Source organism: Dicentrarchus labrax, unplaced genomic scaffold (assembly GCF_905237075.1).
Source record: "Dicentrarchus labrax unplaced genomic scaffold, dlabrax2021, whole genome shotgun sequence".
Taxonomy (NCBI): Eukaryota; Metazoa; Chordata; class Actinopteri; family Moronidae; genus Dicentrarchus; species Dicentrarchus labrax.
Genome location: NW_026136712.1, coordinates 11,498,556 through 11,522,980, shown reverse-complemented (window position 1 = coordinate 11,522,980; position 24,425 = coordinate 11,498,556). Strand labels below are relative to the sequence as shown.

The following is a 24,425-nucleotide window of genomic DNA, read 5'->3' as shown; positions in this document are numbered from 1 at the left end:
AAGTCGTTAATGTTTGTGAATATTTGGACAAAAAGTGGTGGAGAGTTTTAAGAGTATTAGCTGTTTATGAAATATCTGTATGAACATTGTATGTACCCTGAGAGAATCAAAGGTACTTAGATACACAGATGTCTGATCAATAGCAACTTATGCAAATTATACCAGACTACACAACAGTAAAAATATCAAAGTTTGCACCAGAATTTCCACAGATTTCACTTGATGAAAGACCTGCTAACGGAATTTGTCTTGTGGTTTGTCTCCAATATGTTGCATCAAACTGACCCAAAGCCAGCACAGTGGAGATTAAACACCTGTGTTGAAGGAATTTAGGGATCTGAATGAGGACACACCGCGCCCTCTGGGGTACATCAGCCAGACAGATGTTATTGAAAAATAAAACCGGACAGAACTTCAAATGGATGGACAGATGGGGCACGAGGGCTTATAGTACCAATTAACAAAAGTGAAGCTGTTCTCTCTCTGAAAACACTGACCTGATAACTAAATGAACACATCTGTCAGTGGCACTCCACAGATTGGATATGCGAGGAGATCGGTGTGCCAATACACTTAATGAAGAAGTGTTTTCTTGTGTTGTAAATGGCTGCTCTTTTTTGTGTGCCGGCAGTCAGAGTGAGAATGAGATATTTAGATTAATTTAGGAAGGATTAACATTGTTTCATTGCTTTTATAATGTAAATGTCAGTGTGTGTGTGTGTGTGTATGTGTGAGTGTGTGTGTGTGTGTGTGTGTGTGTGTGTGTGTGTGTGTGTGTGTTTGAGCCCCATTTGAACTGAGGGGTTCAGTGCACAGAGAGGCTGATGAGGCCAAAGGAAGAATCAGATGATGTAATGCTCGCCGGCTAGCCTTTGCCCTGATCCTCCCCTGATCCCTCTAACATCCAACATCGACCTTTATTGCATTAATCCACAATAATCTCTCTCTGGGTCGCTCTCGGACTCAATTCCGAGGTAGCCACTCTGCTCAGCAGCTTGCCGTCGTGCACTTAATGAGAACTGCCCGCTTTAACCCTTTGCAATCATCTCCAAACACTGACAAGCATCGGCTTTGTTTTTGTGTGTGCAGATTTTCATTTATTTATTCCAAAAGTCCTAATAATCTTTCTGAGAAGTGGCGGAAGCCCCCTGGGTATCTACTGCTGGACCACCTGCCCAGGGAGTTAATACAGCTTATCAAATTCATCTAGTCTTTTCCTGTTCACATTAATCTGTGAATTTGTTGTATAACATTACATATGAACAACATTACGTAAAGCCAGCTGTTGTATACTGTTTGTTTATGGTTTAACGTGTTTTTCAATAATCCAAAAGTGTTTTTTTTTTAATTACAATATTACCAACAAAATGTTTATCAGTATGAACTTATTAGAAGTGTTAAAGAAAGAACTGACTGTGACTGGACACATCTGTTGTGGGGATAAGGACATTTTGTGTTTGTTTGTCAGTGACCAGCCTTATTGCTTCAGCTTCATCTGATTAAATTCTCCCTCTCAAATTCTATCTGCAAAAATTTCAGTGTTTACGGAGAGAGTTTCGTTCCAACTATTTCATATGAATTATTTTTGGTCAAAATTGAACGTTGAAGTCAGTTTGGGTTTCTGTAGTCTGAGAGATTAAACTATTTTAATTTGTTCCTACACAACCTTGATCTTTCTGCATTTGTAGACTACTGACCCAAGTCTCGATTCATTACAGATCACAAAAAAGAGGACTTTAATCATTCAGAGTCAGGGGTCTAAGGGTTACATCTTACCTATTTTTAAAAAACCTGTTTTTAATTATATCTTCTACATTGACCTAAAAAAACCCAGCAAAACAAGTGGGAAACTGCTTTTTTCGCTTATTTGTGAAGTTGTCCAGTCATGGTTTTGCAGATAAATATAAAGGAGTATTGTATCTCAGAGAGCCGGGGTCCTCTACCACTGAGTAGGTGTGATGAATCAATCTGTCTAAAACATCTACCAGAAGGATATTGATATATGATATGTGTAATATCTCAGATGAAACTTATTTTAAATGCAGTTTAGTGGAGTTTTCCAATCTGCAGAGAATACAAATAATACATCATATCTTCTTTTGCATCAAAGTTTCTCAATTCATTATCATCATATATACTTACATGTGTCTGAACTGTGTCTAAAATGTTTGACATTTTAATTACAGACTGCAGACAGATTATAAATCCCATTTATAAATGAAGTTTAGTCCAGCGTTGTCTATCTACTGATATTTAATTAGCACAGAGCTATTTAAGTAGCCTTACTGCCAGTGGTAATGTGGTCATAGTTAACCACTTTTTACTCCAAAGTGATGAAGAATAATTACTTCATCCGCTGACATTTCAACCGACCAATCAAAACCCATTGCGTGACAGAACGGAAGCCGATGAGGGACAATCCGCGAGTTTTCCAGTCGGCGCAACCTCTCTGTCACTTCGGGCGAAAATGTGTTCAACAGCAGCAGAGCTTTAGTAATCCCGTAGAGTGAAAAGGAAAGAGAAAGTATGTTAAAGTCCCTCCCGCACACATTGATTTGTTTATACTGTGTTTGTTTAAATATGGCGGTTAGGCGTGTATTAGTAGCTAATGTTAGCTCAGTGGCTAGCTCTGCTGTTTGCTGCATGCTCTCTGGCAGTCACAACTCATAGCTGTGTGGTACAGTAGGTCATGTTAGAACCATAAATAAATAATAATAAATAACTGTTTTACTAACTATTAGGCTCCAGGGACAGAAATCTATATATGTATGTCATTAGGTTAGATATAGGGCTAACAGTGTTGGTTGTTCTGGTTGTTTACTTTAAATGGAGCATTTTTCTGGCCAGATGTTGTGAAGTGGGGTCCTGGTTGAGGTGGCTGAAAGGGCTTTTTATGGTCGTTTTGGGACACTGGACATAATTGAAGCAATTAAGAGGAACCAGTTCATCTTTCACCAGTTGCTTTCTGGTGTTTTTGATGTCTGAGCAGAGAGGAACAGCTTTTTGGATTCACTGGTTTGCGTCAGTGGTGGCATCCTTTCAGGCAATCTGTTGGTTGAGGTGGTTGTAATCAGAAACCACACCTAAATCCGACACACTGGACCTTTAATGGGCTCCCTGTTGCTTTTTTTGTCTGATCAAAAGTCCAAAAACCATAAGTATTCAGTTTACAGTGATAGAAAACGAAAGAGAAAGAGTCACATTTTAGAAGCTGAATGTTTAGCATTTTACTTTATTACATTTCCTACATGTTGATTGATCAGTCAGTTCAGCACTAGTTGCACCCTTCATTAGAATGATTGCCTCTTGAAGGAGATGAAGTGCACTTAGTTGTTGAGTTATGACTTCATTAGTGATTGTTTTTCTTGTGTCCACACAGGTCTCCACTGATGTTGACCGGATGCAGAAACGTTTCTCTCGCATTTTTGTCACCCACATTTAGAAGACTTTGTACCAGGAGGAGCTTGACATCACAGGCTGCGCTCTACTCCTCTCCCTCAACGGTTTCATCCATCACTCCGTCTCTCCCTTCCCCGACTCACAGTCACAGCTTCTTCGCAAGCCAACAAACCTCAGTCCCCTTACACTCATCTGTCCACGTCTCCTCGAAGCGCTGCCGCTCTCATTCTGCTCACTCTTTAGGCCTGATGGAGCTAACAGAAGTCCTGCAGGTGATGGAGCAGCTTGCTCCTCTGTCTCTGGCTGAGTCGTGGGACAATGTTGGCCTGCTCGTCGAGCCTAGCAAATCTCGCCCTATTAAAACCGTCCTGCTAACCAACGACCTTACAGATGCTGTCATGCAGGAAGCAGAGGCCATGAGCTGTGACCTCATTGTCTCATATCACCCTCCGTTGTTTCGGCCGGTCAAACGTCTGGTTCAGAAAGATTGGAAGCAGCGATTGGCCATCCGGGCTGTGGAGGCCGGGATAGCAATCTTCTCCCCTCATACCTCGTGGGACAGTGTTAAAGGAGGAGTTAATGACTGGCTGGTTGGGGGACTTGGTAAGTGGTCTTTCTGTATGGAAAATGTGTCACACACACCTACAATACTTTCATATTTAATGAAGGTAAAGTGTTGTATCACATGACACTGACCCACTGGTCAACTGTTTGACCGAGTGTCCTACATCTTGTCCCCTGTTTTTTTTCCTCCATCTCTGGTGTCTGTCTCTGACTCTCAGGTAGCGGTCAGGTGTCTGTGCTGAGTCAGGCCCTCGGTGGCGCCTCTCACAGTCACAAACTGGAATTCACGGTCAAGAGCACAGAGGAACTGAACGCTGTAATGGAGGAACTGAAGGCCTGTGACAGTGGCACAATACTACAACATTCAGTCAACAGGTCCTGTACATGTTTGCATAGACCAACATGTGTATTCAAGGATGTTTGTATGAGTTAGCGCTTAATATGTTAGCCTAGTTCTGTGTACTTTACAGACCATACAATAAGTTTAACATTAGTTTCCTAATTCAAGCCCTTTTCTTGTTAAAGGTCAAGTGTGTAACATTTAGGAGGCTCTATTGGCAGACATGGAATATAATATTCATAGGTATGTTTTCATTGGTGTATAATCACCTGAATATAGGAATTGTTTTCTTTTTGTTACCTTAGAATGAGACTTTTTTTATCTAAAGATGCTGTGGTCCACCTAATACTGGCTGTAGAAGGGCAATTCACGTTTTTTGTGTTTTTTTGCTGAATTTGAGTTTCAATCTGCAATGGTTGATGCCACTAAATACTCCACACTGGACCGTTAAAGTTTCTGTTGTCTCTCAAAGTTGTTGTGCGAGATCAGTTTTATTGAAGGAACACCCATTGGATATTCACAACATCCATTGCTTTATTATACTGGCTTTGATTTTCAAGTCACTTAGTTTATGAATGCAATGCGTTTTGGGAGTTGACGTTCACACTTGTCAGCGCTTTTCAGAAAGTCTCTCTGCTTTCAACTCAAATAGCTTGTCTTTGACAACAAAGTAAAGTCATGCACATGATTACTGAATGCACCTGGAACATGGTCAGTAGTATTGTATCGTAGCTTCGTAGGTTTGACCTCTACTCATCACTAAGGTCCTTTGCGTAATGAATAATAGTTTATTTGTACTCAAAACAGACCGGACAGCAGTGGGATCCATGTCAGTGTGACCTGCAGTGACTCAGCGCTGACCCCCAGTGTCCAGACTCTGTTACGACACAATGCTCCGAGCATGTCCCTCAACATCCTAAAGTTAGAAAAGGTACAGCACAAACACATCGCTGTCAAATGATGAACCAAAGAACATCGAGAAATTCATGAAGTGCCATGTTGTTTAGATTAATGTGCATATTTAAAAAAATTAAATAACTGGATGGAAAACGGAGAACAAAAAAGTTCCATATTGATCTTTTTTAAAAGCTACCCTTTACATTTCACAAAGCAGTTTATGGGTAGTTATTGTATGATTTTGATATACTGTTACTTTTTCACTAACTTTCCACCTTTTGCTCCCTGCAGGCCCCTCTCCCAGGATACGGCCAAGGACGACTCAGTGTTTTGGAACAGCCAGTCACCGTGGCGACAGCCATCCAGAAAATGAAGTCCCACTTGGGTTTAAGTCACCTGCGTTTGGCTCTGGGATTGGGGCAGACGCTAGGTAACAAACTCTTATGCAAATAGCAGGCTGTTGTACGTTAAATCAACATGTCAACAATATGAAAGATATAAACTCACTAACTAGCCCAGTAGATGGTCTTCACTTTTTATACCAAGCGGACAACAAGTCACCTGATTCCACAAATCATTGGTAAATGCTGCTGTTGTAGAGTTGGTTTAAAATGAAAACCTGCAGACTTTTGGGTCTAAATATAACAGGAAGATTAAATCAAGAGGTGGAACGTGACTCTCAACTAAACTACCAAGTATTTAGTTGCACTTCAGCATAACTTCATACAAACCAAATCACTATATAAACAAAACCTGCTATGACAAACTTTGTACAGACCATATTAAAAGCAAACATAACACATAACAAAAAAACAAATAGCTTTAATAAATACAAAGTCAAGCATGTCACAAGATCCCAGTCTTCAGCCTGAACATGGAATAACAAGCACTGCCAGAGATGTCAGCCTGGGCTAGATGTCACTAAAATGATTCTGAAAGGCAGAAGAAGACAGATGGTTGTTGTGAAATTCATATCATGCATTAAAATCTAACTTTCATTTGTTTGTTGAAATGGTCCTGAGATTCTGATATTTTCCAGCGTCCTCTGTGTGCACTGTGGCTGTGTGTGCTGGATCTGGGGCCTCAGTACTGAATGGAGTTAAGGCTGACCTCTACATCACAGGTAGACATTATAAGTAAAATTTCAGATTAGTTGTATAAAGCTGATATTATTTGTTTTACTGCCAATTTATTTGCTTGGCGTAGGTATGCCTGCAGATGTAATTATTATATCCATTGTTCAGGTGAGATGTCCCACCATGAAGTGCTGGACGCGGCGGCGAAGGGAACCAGCGTCATCCTCAGTGACCATAGCAACAGTGAGCGCGGTTTTCTGGCTGTGTTCAGAGAGAGGCTGGCTGTGCGTCTTCCTGACAGTGTAAAAGTGGTGGTGTCGAAGGCTGACAGAGACCCTCTGGAGGTGGTCTGACCGCCTGCGAGCAACAGTTGCACTAGTTAGTCCTTAATTTCTACTGCTTTGATTGGATAAAATTGAGGACAAAATCCCTGTCTGCTTTAACTAATGATGCGATTCATATGGACGTGTGTCACATGGTTGCATAAAAAAAGCCATTTTCCATTTAATGAATGTACATTTCAGAGCTGACTGTAAAACAGTAGCAGAGCGTTTCACTATATGTTAGATATATATATATATATATATATATATATATATATATATATATAACATGTAATGATGAAAAGTGCTTCCTTGGTTCATGTCATACTGTTTATCGTGTATTTCTGGCAGGGTCTTAATAAAAATGGGTTTTGTTGATCAAAAAAGTGGATTTTGGGGCGTGTTGTATAAGACAAAATATCCTTAAATGCACAGTGGGGGCAGAGGATAAAAGCATGTCATCTGAAATATCAGTAATCCTCATCAGATTAAAAGGCTTGTTGTTCCATCATAGACATGCTCAAGGAAATCGGACAAGCTCCTGTTAAGCAAAAAGTGTTCAAACAACAGGGACATCTGCACCAATCTGAGGCTGCAATGTAAAATGTAAAGACAGTTACTTCTTATATCTTATAAAGTCTTTAAGTGTTTTTTCAATCACATAACCTTTAGACCTCAGTGAGCAAACAAAGGTGGAAATCAAACCACTTAGCACATGCATGTCAAAGAGCAGGCTCATAGTTATACTTAATGCAGTGTAAACAGCATGAACTACCTGCCCCCACTCCAGCAATGGTTAAAAAAAACAAACCAAGTAACAATCCTCATCATTGGCTGTTACAGAGTCTGGTAGCTGCAGCGCCTGCGACACACCTGTCAGTTCGTAAAAACATTAAGAGACATCACACACACCTCGCTGCCCCCATCAAGGTAATGACCTTTTTCTCAGTGTGGCATTCACACCTCCACTTCCTCTCAGTCCCCACTCGCTTTTATCCCCCCCCCCAGCACACACACACACACACACACACGTATACATACACACACAAATGGAGAGAGAAAACAACAACTAGAACAACATTTATACTTTACTGCTGTAAAGTGACTCCAGCTGTCACTCTTTTAACTGGCAGAAATGTCAGTGAGCAGGTAGATTCAGGCCCTTTTCTTCTTCTAGTGTTGTTTTCTTTTCAAACTGTTGAAACTTGTTGATCCTCACATGAAATCTCCCACTCTATCCCGGTCATTTAAGTTGCAAAGGCTTGACTCATGATGTAACAGTAATCTACTGCTGAAGAGCCTCTATGGTCTGTTGACAAGTCCTCCAAAAAACATCAGATTACTGTTGACATGTCTTGCATATTAAAGTTTCTTATGAAGATTTTTTTGTGACAGTTGTCATTTCAGGGGATTTGACGTTTAAGCAACAAAAGAAAAATGGGAAACTTGTTGTCAGCTGCCACAAAATAATAGAAAAGGAAGACCAATGTCTTTGTCCTGCTCACTGCCTGTTGAGTGGTTTTGTGCTGAAGACGTTTCAGACCTTATTGCAACTGATTTGCATACATGAAATTGTGTTTTCTCTTAAGGCACTTTTGCACTGATTAGACACTTATTTTCTCACATCTAGTGGTGGAATGTAACATTAGTACACTATACTTAAGTATTGCACTGAAGTACAATTATAAGGTATTTAATATTTGTTATATTAGTGGTTTATTATTACTGATTAACATTTCAGCAGCATTTTAATACAGTCAAGAGGGAGCTTATTCTAATGATTGTATATTCTATTTTGGTAGTTTAACTTATAGAAATGCTATATTTCATGAACGGCTCATATGTTTTGTATGTTAAAGAGTAAAACGTACCCACTGAAATATAGTGGAGTAGAATAATAAATTAGTTTAACACCAACAAGAGATAATCTGCTACATGAGTTCTTTTACTAGCAGTACATGTTTCTAATAATACTTCTGTCCTTTTGCTTAACTAAATTTTTGATTGCTACTACTTGAAATTTAGTAATCTTATATTGTGGTAATACTACATTTACTTAAGTAAAACATTTGAATATAACAACCACAACTTGTATTAAGTAATTGACTCAGAACTACCCGTAGAGGTCTGTGTGTGGTCTACTTAAAAATCCTGTTTGCTCACCAAACTTCCTTCACAAAACAGCAGAATTTGTGTTGAATCGATTCATTCAATTGTGTTAAATTGTGTTAAATATTCCAGGAAAGCATTGCCCAGAATCAGCTGTAATAGTGAGCTCATACCTGAATTCGAACTTCTAGACACTTCTATTTGCGTTGTGGCCAAATTGCAGCCGTCGGCCAAACTGTCTTCCTCTTCCACCTTCATTCAAGGCCTGACTCCCTGCTGAGAGAGCCTAATAAGCAGACTGCTGAGAGGAAGAAACATGTCATCAAGTCGTCAAACAGCCACAGGGGAGCTGCCAGTAAACTACTAGATTTCTATGTATGTGCAAGAAGCATTTGCAATTTGAGCAGGATTTCCAAGAATTATTAAATTAATCACAGAAGTAAGATTACAAATGGCTGTACACATGCTGTACCTCTGACTAAATAATGTTATTCTAATGACTAAAACTGAAGATAAATATGTTTAATGGATTCTTTAGAGCCTGTTTTCCTGACATGTAGTGGTGGAGGGGGTATTCATATCCTATATCAACACCACAACATAAATATACTCAGCAACAAGCAAAGTCATGTAAAAGTACAGATGTGTTAGCAACAAATGGTACTTAAAGTATCAAAAGTACACGATATAGTATTCACTTATGATGTATTAATGTGTAAGCAACATTTTAATTTATAAATAATTTGGTGGAGCAAATGTATATCTATAGATTTACTTTGTATAGTTTTGGTTATTTAACTTGGCAATACATTCTATTTTATAATAGTTATAATATTATCTGCAAAGTATCTAGTTGAAATAAATGAAATGAAATAAATGAAAATTCCCCAGTAAAGTATAATAACTCAAACAGTACTTGAGTAGAGTCCTACCTATTAGTGACATGAAATAAAACAAATATCATACCTTCCCCTATCAGACACTAAAAGTATAGAAAAACCCTTGATTTCAATAATCACCTTTAGATGTGACTTGTGTTGTTTGTGTTTGTCGAGCAGGGACAGAAGGGAAGATGAGGGTATCGTGTGGAGAGACAGGGAGGCAAAAGAGGGGCCATTTGGCCTTAAGTGTGAAGCTCAACACACCTATATAACAGAGCAAGTCACCACTGTGGGCATTTGTAGCAAAGGACGACCGACGGATAGGAAGAGTAAAAGAAGCAAGAAACGAGACATTTTTAAGAAGAGGTCTCCCATACAGCAGAAGATTTTTATTATAGTTATCAAATCTGTTGAAGGAAACAGAGACGGAGACAGAAAGAGCTGAAGAGTGAAATGTTACTTTGCAGCAGGTGAAAAGGACGAGTAAAGGGACAAACACAGAAAAGGAAAATGCTGAGCGTGGAGATGTACCCCAGTTTGACTCTGGGACCACAAAGGTTTGGAGACTGCTTTTACAGAGGTGAGAAGGAGTGTGTGTATGTGCATGTGTGTGTGTGTGTGACAAAGAAAGAGACTGGACATCCATGAAGAAATGGGGTTTAATGCTTTTGCTTTTAAAATTTGTATCCACGATTTTAACGGTCTACCGCTGTAGAATTCTCCCTTTAAAAATATTTTTCTTTTATACATTTAAAACCAGAACCCAATTGGCTCTTCATCAGGTACAGAGGTATCACAATAAATCAAGATGAGTTTTCTTAAAGCATGTCTGGCTGTAACCACCGAGTTAGTGGATCTCCAGTGTCTCCAATCTCCATGGCAGTATCATGCAAACCAACATTGGGTATATAATTTATCAGCAATACATTCAGAATATTAACAAGAAATATTAGATCAAATATTACAATAAAGATATACATAAATCCGCTAAAAAAGTATGTATAAAGTCGTGATCATGCATGAATATAGCGACAGAGGGCACATTACAAAAGGTAATCAGTTGGGAAAAAGGGATCACCCTCAAACAAAAACATACAAGGGAAGGAGAGTTGATAATCCATAGCAAATCATCAAATGTTTCTATCACAATCATCGAGGGTTTAATAAAGAATTCTTCATTCAATCCCACGGAGGTCCTAGTTTAAAGGTGATAAATCCAACATAGAAATGTTTCAGGCGGTGCTTACTTATTACTTATTTAGTTTGTTTCAGCCAAATGTATTTAACTAAGCATTGTTTTTTTATTGGTTTGTACAATTGATCCACACAATATACACCCACATTTGCTTTATTTTAACCATTTTATCCTGGATTTGTGTCATCCCACAGACCGGCAGCCTCCAGCCCACATGCCGTTGTTCCCTCCTGCCTGTGACATGGCGGCCAAAGCCCTGCCCCCGAGGCTGCTGGCCCCTCCCCCCGTCCCCAACGAGCCTGTCACCAAAACCCCAAAAGATGAGGTGAGGATGGAGCTGGAGAACGCGTCTTTATGGAAACAGTTCAGCTCGGTGGGCACAGAGATGATCATCACAAAGAAGGGCAGGTGAGAGGATATAGTGCCCCGACCTTTGACCCCACTCTCTGGGTTTTTCTTAATTTTGAATCCTCCTGTACTTTCAAGGAGTTTATCTATTCTTACATCTTTTCTGCTTTTTGTCCACTTCCCCTTCAAGTTTCACTTCCTCTACTGTCCAGTATCCTCTCTCTATCCCTGCTCTCAACATTATCTGCTACTGTGTATTTTAAAAGGCAGAATGCATCACTAAATCACATATGACTGCCACACGAATACATGGGACGAACAAGCTACTGAAAAGAGAGCCAACTTTTGTCCACTGTCTCTCCTTCTCTTAGACGGATGTTCCCCGGGCTGAGGTTAAAGCTCTCAGGTCTGAACCCATCTCTCCGTTACATCCTCCTCCTGGACATCATCCCTGCAGACAACTCCCGCTATCGTTTCCAAGGTGGAGGCTGGCAGGCCGTTGGCGGCGCAGAGGCGAGGCTACCAGACCGTGTTTTCATCCACCCAGACTCACCTGCCACGGGTGCACACTGGCAGAGCCGCACCATCTCGTTTCACTACGCCAAGCTCACCAACAACACGCTGGACACACAGGGACATGTAAGTGCAGCAGACTGGCCGCGTCAAATACAACCCAAAACCTTCATTGATAGATTTTGTTTTTATAGTGCCTTTTGAGTGAATCTCTTTTCTTTTATTTCCAGATAATCCTGCACTCGCTGCATCGCTACCAGCCCAGAGTTCACGTCATTGAAGCCAGGGATGTGCTGAGGTGGGGCGGGGGGCAACACTCCTTTGTTTTCCCTGAGACTCAGTTTATCACAGTCACTGCCTACCAGAACAACAAGGTACTATAACAGCATATATATATATTCAGAAAGATGCTGTGCTAGAGATTCAATGCAACATTAAGAACTAAGAGCAGAAGTAGAGGGAAGGTAAACCAAGTGTAAAATTGTTTTTTCCCCTATTTTTAGATCACAGAACTGAAGATCAGCTCCAACCCCTTCGCTAAAGGCTTCAGAGAGGAGGGCATGAACAGCAAAAAGTAATTCCCAACAAACTCCCACACAGAAACACACACACAGATACATATACTTCACATATAGTACATATTGTGGAAGATCTAAACTCCTTTCTTTTCTCTGCAGACAAAGAGATGCAAGACAGAAGCGCAAAGTCTCTGTCTTGACAGAAACCTTGGATATTGGTAAGCGGAATAAACAGACTTACACTAATTTAAGTCATTCATTTGGACATTATTTTGATATAACTGCCTTGAATTGTCTGTCATCCTGAAAACCTTTTCTGTCTGTCTCTCTCAGTGAACTGTGATCCGTGCGACTCTACTGAGCTTCAGCCCACCAGCACAGACCTGCAGGCCCTCGCTCTGGCCTCTCTGCCCCAGCTGCCTGACCCCTCCTGTGGGTTCAGACCGGAAGAGGCCTCCTATCAGGACACGCTGGTCCCGGATCAGTCACTAGACCTTGGCCAGGCATTCATGGCATCCCAGATGTCTGATATCAGCATCTCCATGGCAAATGGGATGCAGAACGCACCAGGAAGTGAGGTGGCAAATGGTATAATTGAAAGGTAGGTGCCAGAAAGAGATTTATTCTTGTTCTTCTTAACTAAAGTCTTTTCAGCATTAATATATCTCTCCCTCATTTTCTCCTCCACAGATCAGACACTATGGGTGAACAAGCTTACACCTCCACCTTCCCTGCTGCTCAGACCAACTCCTCTTTCCCCTCTGCTCCTCTCCCTCATTCCTCCTCGTCCTTCTCCTCCCTCCCCGTCCCCAGCTCTTCCGATACATCGAATCCCCAGCCCTCCATTCCTCCTATCGACTATCCATCTCTTCTCTCTGCCTCCCCAACGCTCTCCTCCTCCTCCACCACTCCCTCCCTGCAGCAGACCTCCTTCACCTTTCCCACTCCGCCTCCTTCTAACTCCTCCTCGCCACAGCCACTCCTGTCCTCCTCCTCCCCCTCCGCCTATCACACCATGCCGGAGACGATCAGCCCCCACACACCTACAGAGGCCTCTTTTCCTGCTCCACCTTCCACATGTCAGCCAGGTCTTCAGGGCCAAATATCAGCTCATTCTCTGCTCACCCAACCTAGTCAGCCGCTGCAGGATGAACCTATTAGTAACGGAAATAATGTGCCCAGCGATCAAAGCTCAGCAGGATTTATCTATCCAAATATCCTTAGTGCAAATCCTGATCCAGTTACTACTCAGCCTCTCCCCAACCAAAACCATCTGCCAGCTCATAGCCTGCAGTGGCCCCTACCCACTCACGGTGCCCCTTCATCTTTTTCCTTCCCCTCTGTCCCTCCACACATGCAAAATATGTCATTTCCAAATCCCGGTTCAGCCCATCCTGCTCTGCACCTCCAAAACCTGAGCCACCAAGCCCAAGCTTCCTCCCTTGCTGCTGCCTTCCCTCCCTCCTCCTTCACTCACTCATCATCCTCCCTCTCACACCCTCCTTTCCAGCCCTCCTCTTGCTTGGCTGTCTCCTCTTCTTTCCAGCAGTGTGCCACCTCGTTGCCGCCAACAGCCCACCCTCAAAACCTACCCAATCCCTCCACTTCCTCCTCCACATCCTCATACCCTCCAGTTGAAATAAGTGCCATCCCTCAGTTCAATCCTGCTGCCCCCTACCGCCCAGAGATGGTACTGCACCACCCGTCTCTTCTCCCTCAGCTTGATCCATCACTTCCCTCCAGTCTTCCCTCCTCCACTCCTACCCCAGGCCTCTACCCTGCCTTTCCCTCCTATCCCCTCCGGCTTTGTCAGGACCCTCACTCATCCCTCTCCATCCCATTCAGGCATCTGTACAGACAACACCAGCATGGCCACGCCCACCCCCAGGGGTCCTACCTGGATATGAGCACAAGAGCTGTGTTTTAAAATGTAGGAATGTTAATGTTGACAAAATGTTTTGGCTTGATAGCGCTTTTAGGGGTTTTATCAATGTGTAGCATTTATTCAAGTAGCCCAGTGTAGTGAGTGTGTCTGTGTGTGTGTATTCCCAATAATTCAGCTGATAAACATTTTAGTGAAATTGAACCAAGTTTGTAAATAGCAATTGAAGATTTTCTTTTTCAAATATCCATTCCAGTGTGAAAAATAAAAAAAATATCATGTTCAAGGCTTTTGTGATTAAAATCTTTTCAACTGAAACACTGTTAAAAGTCACTGTGTAGAATAAACATGGGGTTTTCTGTGTTTGCTAGCATCTAGATCTTTTGGGAGGAGATTAAAATGTAGATGTATTTATTGTTTTACCACACAAGGTTGTATCGCAAGATTAAGTTATAGTTTCTTTTATGCTACTCACAAAAAAAGATAAATCTAAAAATAATATACCGAAGGAGGGTGAATAAAAAAACAACAACAAAACAAAACAGATCACCTCAAAGGTTTTCTATTGAAGTAACATTTTGACAGGAGGGACATCTGCTTTCTTTTGCTTTCAAGAATTATGAAAAAATTGATACTGCTCTTTATGCTAAATATTATGCTCAGCTTAGCTTAGCTTACTTTAGCTAAGATAACTGGTCCAAAGGTCCACAGGTAATGAACTCCACTAATTCTATTGAGAAACCACTGTACCAACATCAGAATCTCTCCTCAAGCCAAATCTGTGCACTCTGCAACAGACGGTACACAGCTCACTCCTACAGGCAGAGTGCCACAGAAGGGGAGCCCCGGTTCTTAGAGCATGGATCCACTCATTTTGAGGAGTGTAGACAACTTGGCCTGTCTGCAAAGGAGCTCCTCAAACAGCAGCATAGGTTGGTAGAAAAGGATGGAATTATCTGAAGAAGGACCTCTCTGATCCAATGGCAACCTGCCAGCTGCCACTGCCAGGGGCATCCAGAAGGAGGTCTTTACCAGGGTCCTTTCCACCAGGTAAAGGAATGGTGTGAAATGTGAACACTGCACTGTAGCCAATGCTTCCCAACCTGCTGTACTTTTTGCCACCTGATGACTACAAGACCATGTGACCAACCATGTGCTCTTATTAAACAGCTTTGTGGCCTGTATGGGATTCAGAAAACCCACACTACTTCATACCACCCCAGAGAAAAAGACTAGTATGAACGATTCGGACACCCCATGGCGTTCTGCGAGTACGTCCATATGGCCCCCATCAATCTTTCCCTATAACAGCCCTTCACACTAATCCACTGGTGAGTGTGCGCACTTTTTTTGGGCCCAGGTGTAACTAACATATATATTATATTAGAACTTTAGGCTCTGGTATTAAATTATTATCGGGATAATGATTCAAAATGGGGGCTTGGTTGTGTAGGGTTAGCTGGTCCACCTTAAGACCAGGGGGGTTAGCTAGTCCTCCTTAAGTGAGCCTGATCATGTTCCACTGAGCACCAGGTGTAGCTCATATAGCATATATAGCATATAACCCCTCTATATATAGACCAGGCAAACCCTCAGGCTGTAAAGACAGTACCCCTCATCTGTATGGTGAATTAATTTGAGGTATTCGTTATTGGTGCTTTTGTTGTATTTGCATGCTTTAAGGTCCTGTGGCTTAGAGGGTTGACAGTTTAATGTTATAGGCCAGATTTTTCTTTGACTGACAGCACACTCACTGGATTGTTGGTGACTGATGACAGAGTGATGAATAGCTCTTCCAGCCTGACGTGGGAGCTGATTTACTGACTCGTGACTGTTAAGGTAAAACATATAAAACCATCCTTTAATAACCATTTAGTGGTTCTTGGTCATTGTGTAATTGTTTTGTTGTTGTGTTTTTTGCCTTTTTGCATTGCTGAAATCTAGGTTTTATCTTTATGTATGTTGTTACTGTGCTAGTTAAGAGGGTTTAACATGATAGCAGTAAAGGTGTCTTTAATTCCCATTTGCCCATCCTAATGTTTCTTTCTGTGTTCTAGGCCAAAACCTGATCCAGGAAGGGGGGTGGTCCTGTTCAAGCCGGGGGCCTAATATGCCGAGTAACCACTCCTTCTATTGCACGGTTGAGTGTTGTTTGCTGTGTTTGCACCTTGCACTTTATCTTTAGTTTTGTGTGTTTGTGTGTATATTCTGTAATTTCACCAACCTTTTGCGTTTGCGAAGAGTGGGTCTTCCTCTTACATTTTCCTGGTAGACAGTGAACCTGCCCCTGAATGGGAGTTCTTACTTTAATAGTGCCCCTTTTTGTATTTTTGGCTGTAGCTCATCCTGACATTGTTTTATATGGTTTATATTGTCATTAACACAATTGTTCCCATACCTTGTTATTCGTAATGTTAATGTTTAAGTTTTCTTGGTATATGTAATAAATATAATTGTTCTTAACCTTGGAAGTCTCTGCTATCTCTTTCATGTTGTATGAATGAGTTGGTTAAATCTTCATCCCCTGGTCAGTGTTATCTGTGAGTGCTAGATCTGCTGGAGCCAGGGTAGATGGCCCCCCTTCCTTTCTAGTCTTCATGCTAACTGGCCGCTAGCCCTAGCTTCAAATTGAACAGACAGGCATGACAGTGGTATCAATTTATTATCTCTTAAAAACGTGAATATCGGTATTTACCAAATGTCAAATTTTTATTTTAAAGTGGTAATGTCTGGACTAAAAAGTGTCAATATGTCAGGGGTTCTAGTGTCCCATCTCTTCTGCTTGACGAAAGAAAATAAAATGAAATAAAGAATTTCTTAAGATTGTTTTACTGCCTTGGACCTCCTTTTAATTTCTGCATGCGTTTCTTAAAATCCCCAAACCCTTTAGTATTGAGAGTGACAGCATCAATCATTTATTGAAACTATATTTATTTTCATGCCTAGTTGGTGGCCCGTGTGTGAAGTTAAAGGACTTTATCAGGATGTCGGCAGGCAGCAGTTAATCATTTCCTCTCCTGGCTGCTTTGCTTGGTCATTTTGGGAAAATATGTTTCAACTCAACCCCCTCAGAATATAACTTATCTCTCCTGAGTGTTATGTGTCCATGTTACTCCCTGGGTCACAGAGGGATTTTACTATCTCTTTGTCTATTTAACAGGAACAATGTTGCTGTAAATGCAGCAGAATTAGCCAATAAGCATTAAACATAATGAGATTGAAATTACAGAAGTATTGAGATAATGTGTATGCACAATAATAAAAATAAAGAATATTAATCTTAGTTTTAAAAAATACAGGACAGTGTTATACTACATTGTCAGGTAATGTTTTAAAAATGGAGGCACAGAAGAGAAGACATACAAAGTAGATGAAATGAGGGATATTAATGTTAATAAAGAAACTTAATGTTTAGGATTTTGTATGTGTATTCACCAGAGTTTATACATAAATGGTAAAATTCCTCGTTGCAACATCCCTAATGGATCAACAACTCAAACTTTTGCTTTGTTTCACAGTTAAAAAGGCAACATTACTGTAGCTATGATTATAAATGCAGTGAAATGAATACTACTTGTATTTGACCCACTTTTATTTGCCTGCCTTCTGAATCCATGATCACAGCCTGGAATTACCTTTTATAACCAAATTTATTCTAAAGCTTCTGGCAGAAAAGGAAAAATAACCAGATCAAATACGATAATTGCTTTTAAAGATGATGAAGCTTTTAACGTCCATTTGGTTGATGTCAAAAAGAGGGAACACTTGTGAGTTGATGCTAAGGGTCAACTTGATGTTTACTCAATATTCCAAGTAGTCACTTATTAACCAGTGAGTAAGCCAAAAGATGATGCATTTTACGGGTCTACACACAAATCCTTGATTCGCACCTGCTTAGCTTTTCATCATTCAGGTCTTCTGAGTGTCACTTTTAGGAGGAGGGTAAGATGTTTTTATTGACTTGTTTCTTTTGGAATTTTTTTGTCAATTTCAGACACATTTGTTATTTTTGGAGTAGCTTAACAGACACTTAATTCAAATTGTCCTGATTTTTACTCAACGAGCTCCTTAAAGCTGTTTTGTTTTTTCCTTTATTTTCAAAAAGAAACAAGTTTTTCTGTCATTCATTGTCACTGTTCGTTGCCATGCAGTAAGGCTGGTAACTGCATAAACACTGCTGCTCTTCTTTCCTTCTCCTCTTCCAACAGGTTCGGACATGAGAGGACACCATGTCTTCCTGAGCTGACCTCTAAGACTCTGATGATGTCTCTCTGACACTCTGGATCTTTGTATTTCTATTAAACACACATGTCAGATCCAGCTTCCACAGTGGACAGACGGCACACACTTTACAACAAAGGAAGACTTATACAAACACTTCAAATCAGGAGTCCACCAACAAGCTGAGACAGTAACATACAAACACACACATTTCCCGGGATGATGATGTGCTCTCGTTTGCGTCCCTCACTCCCTCGCCTCTTGTCGCTGAGGGTGATGGGTACTATGGCTTCCAGGACAGTGGTGGTCAAGCAGCCCGACATTCTCTCAGCGAATCTGGCCTTTGAGGATCCCAGTGCCTTCAGGGTGAAGAGTTTGGGTGAGCTGCTCCGGGCTCTGAGCATCTTCCGCTTCTGCTCCTTCCCTGTGCTGGTTAACAACTGTGGGAAGGTAAGACTTGAGTTTACCACTCATGATCATTATTTGCATGAAAATGGGATGAGTAAGACGAGTGAATGGAAGAAAGACTCAGTGAGGCATGGACTTATTCTTCTCTATGTATGGCAAGGTATAAGGTAATAAGGTATAATTGTATAAAGCAAGACTGTATCAATCACCGTTCTCCTCTCTGTCACTCTTCTGTCTTCATTCACCTCTTCTTCTCCTCTTCTTTCAGCTGATGACAATAGCGCGCACCCTCCTTGGGAAAAGGGGGTTTTCCTTGCTGCTGCGACCCACTGTGTATGCCCAGTTTGTGGCTGGTGAGAATGAGAGTGAGATCTCTCAGTCCATGGGGAAGATGAGCTTGCTGGGACTGAGGCCCATGCTGGCGGTACCCATCGAGGAGGATCTGGGAGAAAGCACTGGGTATGACAGGATTTTTAATGACTCAGTGTGCTCAGTCTCTGACGGGATCAGCTCTAAAGTCGAGGAATACATTTTAAGTTTAATATTCGTTTAAATTATTTCTGATCTTGACTTTTACTTGTAATTTATGCACCCCCTGATCAGATTAACTCTGGATGAGATGTGCAAAACACACCATAATACAAAAGAGACAAAGCCAAAAACATTAAAGCAGAAAAATATTGGCAGAAATGTAATATAATATACATGTTTTCATTAGTGTAATTTCTGTTCCTTAGAATGAACTGTTTTTGTCTACAGAGTCCACCATGTTGAACAGCCATGTTTCTACAGTAGCTCAGAATGGATAAACCAAACACTGACTGTAGATCAGGACTTTTCCTTTTTTTACAAGTTTGTTGGCCACCACAGTTTCTTCTCTGAGTTGAGTCAAGGGGTTTTAGCTGGTTGCAATCTGCAATCTTATTGCTAGAGGCCACTAAATCCCACACACTGGTCCTTTAAAATGTTCCAGGACACAACATAACAGGTGAATGCAAAAAACATTTCACAACTGAAATATCTATTTCAGAAGATTTTACAAAACAGAAAATGCAACAAAAAAAACCCCCAAAACAAACAAACAACAAACCTATTTCACAAATTAAACTGGACATTGTGATTGGAAACTGATGGTTTTGCTCAAAGATAATTAAAGGACTGAGAAAATAGTGGAAGCGCACTGACTTTTTCTTTAGAGAACATGTGAAAACCTGTTGATTGTGTTGGTTTGTGAATGTGATCCAGTTGTGTTCACTATGTGGTAACAATGGTCATGTCTTGGTGCTTTTTTGCTGATATTATAAATTATTAAAGGAATCAATTATACAAATTAGTATGCTGATGTAAAAAGTCTCCTTTTAAAGGCATGAACTGTGAAATTTAAACCAGTTACTGATCATTTTAATTAGTAGTTATATAGGGTTTATTCTTAATGCGAAGTAGATTTAAAGCTTTATGTTGCCTTTTGTCACCACCAGAGAGAAGAGATATGACGACAACATGGAGGCCATGTTGGAGTGTGTGCGAATGTCCCACAGCAATGCCTGGAGCAAAGACCCAATGATGCAGCTGAAGATCACAGCCCTGCTCAGCCCGGAGCTGTGTGTAAGACAACGTCTCACAGTCACCATTCATAATGTTTTCAGGAAATTACTCCCCATGCCATTTTTAACTAAATTGCTGCATGTTTCATGTAAATTAAATGTAATCATGCAAGAAAAAAAGAAGAAAAAAAGTATTGTACTTAAGCACAAATGTTTGACTTTATGCAACTTTATGACAGCTTTAGTTACTAGTTACATTTCAGATTACAATTTTTCCTTCCCTTCCTCTCCAGTGAAAACCACTTATCTCCAAGTTTACTTTTTAGAGATACAGGATTCTCACAGGACAGCGAAGCTACAAACATATGATGATCTTATAGTATATGATACATTGCTGTAGATTAAATTACCCAACAGTATATAAAGTAGTTGAAATTACATCTACAGCAGTAAAATACAACATACATTGCACATAATATTAGCATATTATATTGTACTCAAAAAACAATATATATTATAGTAAAACAGTTTTTCTGCTTAATGCTTACTTTTATTTGTTACACTTTATGTACATTTTGCTGATAATAGTTACATCATTTTACTTAAAGGTTTTAAATGCATGACTTTGTTGGAAGTGGACTATGTTAACAGTGAGTTTGTTACTTTTACTTTCACTCTGCACACTAATGACATTTACCAGGTTATTTTTTTCATTTTCTGAGCATTTGGGTTACAAGAAAAACCTTCTGTGAAATGTCCATGTTTTCGAGGTCATATGAGAACCGTGACACAATGTGTCATGGACCTGTGCCAGCTCAATGTAGTTCAAATACGTGGGAAAAAAAGATAATAGTGCACATTTTAGTGTTTGTTGTGTCCACAGCTGTTTGTCCTTGGTGAATGTCCTCCCCAGTGTCTACTCTTTCTCTTTAGATTCAGTGCATACATTGTGTCTTTCTTCTCACTGATGAGTCTATGCTGCTTGTTTCAAGGTGAAACTCACAACCCTCATCGCACAACAACAGTATGACCTGAATCTCCTTGTCAGAGCTATGGATGGAGAGGTACGTCCATGATTCCCAAAAATAACTCAGTTCGTCAGACGGCTTCCTTTTCCCCAGTTCATGTATACATCTGGTAAATGAAATGTTGAATGACCTCTGACCTTTGCACTAAAACTGCCTCTTTCAGGCAATCAACTTCCCGGGTTTAGATGAAAGTGAAGTCGCCCATTTCCTCTGTGGCCTGCAGAGACTCAACAAAATAGCAGAGGTACAGATGTGAAGCACCATGGGAAATTTATATTACATGGAAGAAATGGATTGAAGTCATATTTATTGATTTCCAAAGGGTCATACAATTAAGGATAAAAGGGCGTAATAAACATACGTACCCTTTTTTAAACTTACCACCAATACAGACGGATATGGAACATTAAATACAATATTTTTAGCAAACATTAATGCATAGTTACGTTTTATATCATAAACTGAACAAAAATAAAAACTTCATTGTGCATGTGCAAAAGTTTGCTACAATGTTTTTTATTTTTGTTTTGATAGAAAATGAAAAAAAAATCACCAACATATTTTATTTGTCCCTTGACAACTGACAGCTGTACAACTGTAAATGATTGTGACTATTTTTAAGCTCCGCTGTGTGTGGTTACACATTATTTTTGTATTTTTTAGGCAAGTGCAAACAAAGTCCGAGTCCTGGTTGATGCAGAGTACACCTACATGAACCCTGCCCTCTCTCTTGTCACCATGGCGATGATGAAGAAGTTTAACAAAGATGGCGCCTGGATTTGGAACACATATCAGTGTTACCTGAAGGCAAATGTCTTTAATGCTCTTCTCATTTTCACATATAAGACCATTTATTTTCATTCAACTGAATATAATACTAAGTAGGTGTTTTCTTAAAAGGAGACTTTATCAAATAGACCCTCCTCTGCGTCTGTGTCCGTTAGGAGTCCAGGTCTCTCCTGTTAGAAGCTCTGCATCTGTCCAAGACTGAGGGTTTCTGTCTGGGAGTCAAGCTGGTACGAGGAGCCTACATGGACAAAGAGAGGAAGCTGGCAGAGAGAGAGGGTCGTCGGGACCCCATCCACCAGTGCTGGGAGGATACCAATGACAGGTGGAACCAGATAATGCCAAGACATAAACTACATGAGGTTGAATCTAACACTTGTTTGGGTTTAGTCATTTTTTACCAATGCACCTGCATTTGTGCTGAAAATCGGTTTATCTGGATTACAATAAGCTTATTAGTTTTGTGGTGAGATGAAGGCTGTTGCACATAATAAACTTGACCCTTCTCACAATACACAGAATACGTTTCTGACAGTGAACTTGACTCCAGCACATTTCATCTGTTTACTTGTGTTTGTGCAGTTATAACGGATCGCTGGATGTGATGCTGGAAGTCATATCCCAGAAACCTGAGAGCTATAGGATCATAGTCGCCTCTCACAATGAGGAGTCAGTGAGACGAGCCGCCAAACGGTCAGTGAAAATCACATGGAACTCATTTACCTTTTACCTTGTAGTTTTTCTTTTCACTTATCTGTTGTAAAACTATTTTTCTTTAATTTTATATGGATATTTTAATCCAGTCCAATCAGAAATATCTGATTTGACCTTCACTTGAATGTCACTTGATGCTGAATATCAGTGGTTCCCAATCCCTTTGGCCTGTGACCCCTTAAAACCATCGATCTTTACCTTGCTTGTTGAGTCCCGAAACTGTGTAATTACTCCGTAATTTAGAGGAAAACCAGCTAAAGATTAGACAGAAATCTACAGAAATTGGGATAACACTTTATAGCGAGCCCCAGGTTGGGTACTACTGTCTTATATATGATCTAGCTATTGTGTGTATCATCTCCAGGATGGAAGAGTTGGGAATAGACAAAGATGGAGGCTCAGTGTGTTTTGGCCAGCTGCTGGGCATGTGTGATCACGTCTCCCTCACGCTGGGTGAGCTGTGCTTCAACTGGTTTTCTTTATATTGTCTGCAAGAGGTCCTGTGTCTTATTCAACCACAGAAAGCACTTCATTTCCCTTCATTGACTTCATTTCCCCAAAATTGTGTTAGGAAGTGTATGTGGATGGAAAACATTCTCCACACGAGTAATGACAAAATAAATGCTGTTCTCTAACATGTCACTATGTCATCTCCCCATGTCTCTCCCTTCCCTCCAGCTAAAGAGGGTTATGCCGTATACAAGTCAGTGCCGTATGGCTCAGTGGATGACACGCTCCCTTACCTGGTGCGTCGAGCTCAGGAGAATCGGTCGGTGTTGCAGGGAATCCGCAAAGAGAGGGACCTACTGAGGCAAGAGCTCTTCAGGAGGCTGAGGATGAGAGGAGGCAGCTAACAGGCCAGCAGCAGAGAGAGAGAAGGGGCACTGGTGGTGTGTGTGAGTGAGTGTAGACTTATATTCAGGTGTCCAATCAGGAAATGGTGCAGAATAAGGAAGCCACATGGGAACACTGAAGGCCAACGGAAGTTCAGATCCATACAATTACATATACCTGGAGTTAAGACTGTAACACCAAAGGATCATATGCAATCCATAACCCACTGTGAATGTAAATTAAGAATGGATCTTGCAAAAAGTAGTTTTGATCTACATCACTGTATGAACTGAACAATGATTTAATGACAAGTGAGAACAAAAAGTGTAACAATTTTGTTACGTTCGATGGAAGTTGTAAGACAAAATGCATTTGAAATACATGTAATATCTCTGCTGTACATTAACACTATCAATATCTTTGTTTTATAGGAATAAACTACATAAATGTTAGAATACTTCTTTTCATTTTTGCCTGCTAGTCTAGTGAAACAACACTTGGGAGACCAGACCTCTGAGCTTCTGGCCAAACCACAAAAATATAAACTGACTAACATTTAGACGTTGCCAAACAACCAAAGTTGGGTTTGAAAAGTGTTGAAAAAGGTTCAGTGTGGATTATGAAATTGTGATTTTGGTGGTGGCTGGTGAAGCTGCTCTGAAGCAACTAATTAGTAACAAGAGAATATGTCAGTGGTGGTGACAGTGACTGAGTCCGATGTTCTGCTGGTTAGTTTTGTGCCTGAATATCACGTCTGGCTGATATGACCTATTTACCTTTTGTGGTGGCTTTTTAAACAAACCTAAACAGCAAAACATATCTATATATTTTAAAGGCTCTTTATT

The 24,425-nt window shown here is 40.5% G+C and overlaps 3 protein-coding genes and 1 long non-coding RNA gene across 6 annotated transcripts; all 4 read left to right on the top strand.

The window, feature by feature from the left end:
* The first annotated feature begins 2,395 nt into the window (after positions 1–2,395).
* Positions 2,396–7,980, top strand: nif3l1 (NIF3 NGG1 interacting factor 3-like 1 (S. cerevisiae)). 2 transcript variants are annotated; one of them, XM_051416670.1, is made up of 7 exons: positions 2,396–2,524; positions 3,380–4,002; positions 4,182–4,338; positions 5,111–5,234; positions 5,492–5,630; positions 6,240–6,323; positions 6,445–7,980. In XM_051416670.1, the coding sequence occupies exons 2-7, from the start codon at positions 3,390–3,392 to the stop codon at positions 6,627–6,629; spliced, it is 1,302 nt and encodes a 433-aa protein (XP_051272630.1). In that variant the 5' UTR covers positions 2,396–2,524; positions 3,380–3,389; the 3' UTR covers positions 6,630–7,980. The 2 variants fall into 2 exon arrangements, with proteins under 2 accessions (XP_051272630.1, XP_051272629.1); XM_051416669.1 differs by lacking the exon at positions 2,396–2,524 and adding an exon at positions 2,664–2,682.
* A 1,897-nt stretch (positions 7,981–9,877) lies between these two features.
* On the top strand, positions 9,878–14,331 carry tbx6 (T-box transcription factor 6). Its single transcript, XM_051416649.1, has 8 exons — positions 9,878–10,169; positions 10,979–11,192; positions 11,504–11,771; positions 11,876–12,019; positions 12,149–12,219; positions 12,323–12,381; positions 12,497–12,764; positions 12,854–14,331. The coding sequence occupies exons 1-8, from the start codon at positions 10,100–10,102 to the stop codon at positions 14,088–14,090; spliced, it is 2,331 nt and encodes a 776-aa protein (XP_051272609.1). The 5' UTR covers positions 9,878–10,099; the 3' UTR covers positions 14,091–14,331.
* Positions 14,332–14,911: 580 nt separating this feature from the next.
* LOC127372846 (uncharacterized) lies at positions 14,912–16,633 on the top strand. Of its 2 annotated transcripts, XR_007886738.1 has the most exons (4): positions 14,912–15,095; positions 15,216–15,376; positions 15,791–15,884; positions 16,103–16,633. It is a non-coding gene; the product is annotated as an uncharacterized LOC127372846 (long non-coding RNA). The 2 variants fall into 2 exon arrangements; XR_007886739.1 differs by lacking the exons at positions 14,912–15,095; positions 15,216–15,376 and adding an exon at positions 15,614–15,686.
* A 1,227-nt stretch (positions 16,634–17,860) lies between these two features.
* On the top strand, positions 17,861–24,035 carry prodh2 (proline dehydrogenase 2). Its single transcript, XM_051416668.1, has 11 exons — positions 17,861–17,987; positions 18,254–18,716; positions 18,943–19,133; positions 20,153–20,279; positions 21,211–21,282; positions 21,410–21,490; positions 21,910–22,053; positions 22,191–22,357; positions 22,615–22,725; positions 23,111–23,199; positions 23,425–24,035. Exons 2-11 carry the CDS (start codon positions 18,486–18,488, stop codon positions 23,598–23,600), a joined length of 1,389 nt encoding a protein of 462 aa, XP_051272628.1. The 5' UTR covers positions 17,861–17,987; positions 18,254–18,485; the 3' UTR covers positions 23,601–24,035.
* Positions 24,036–24,425: the final 390 nt, after the last annotated feature.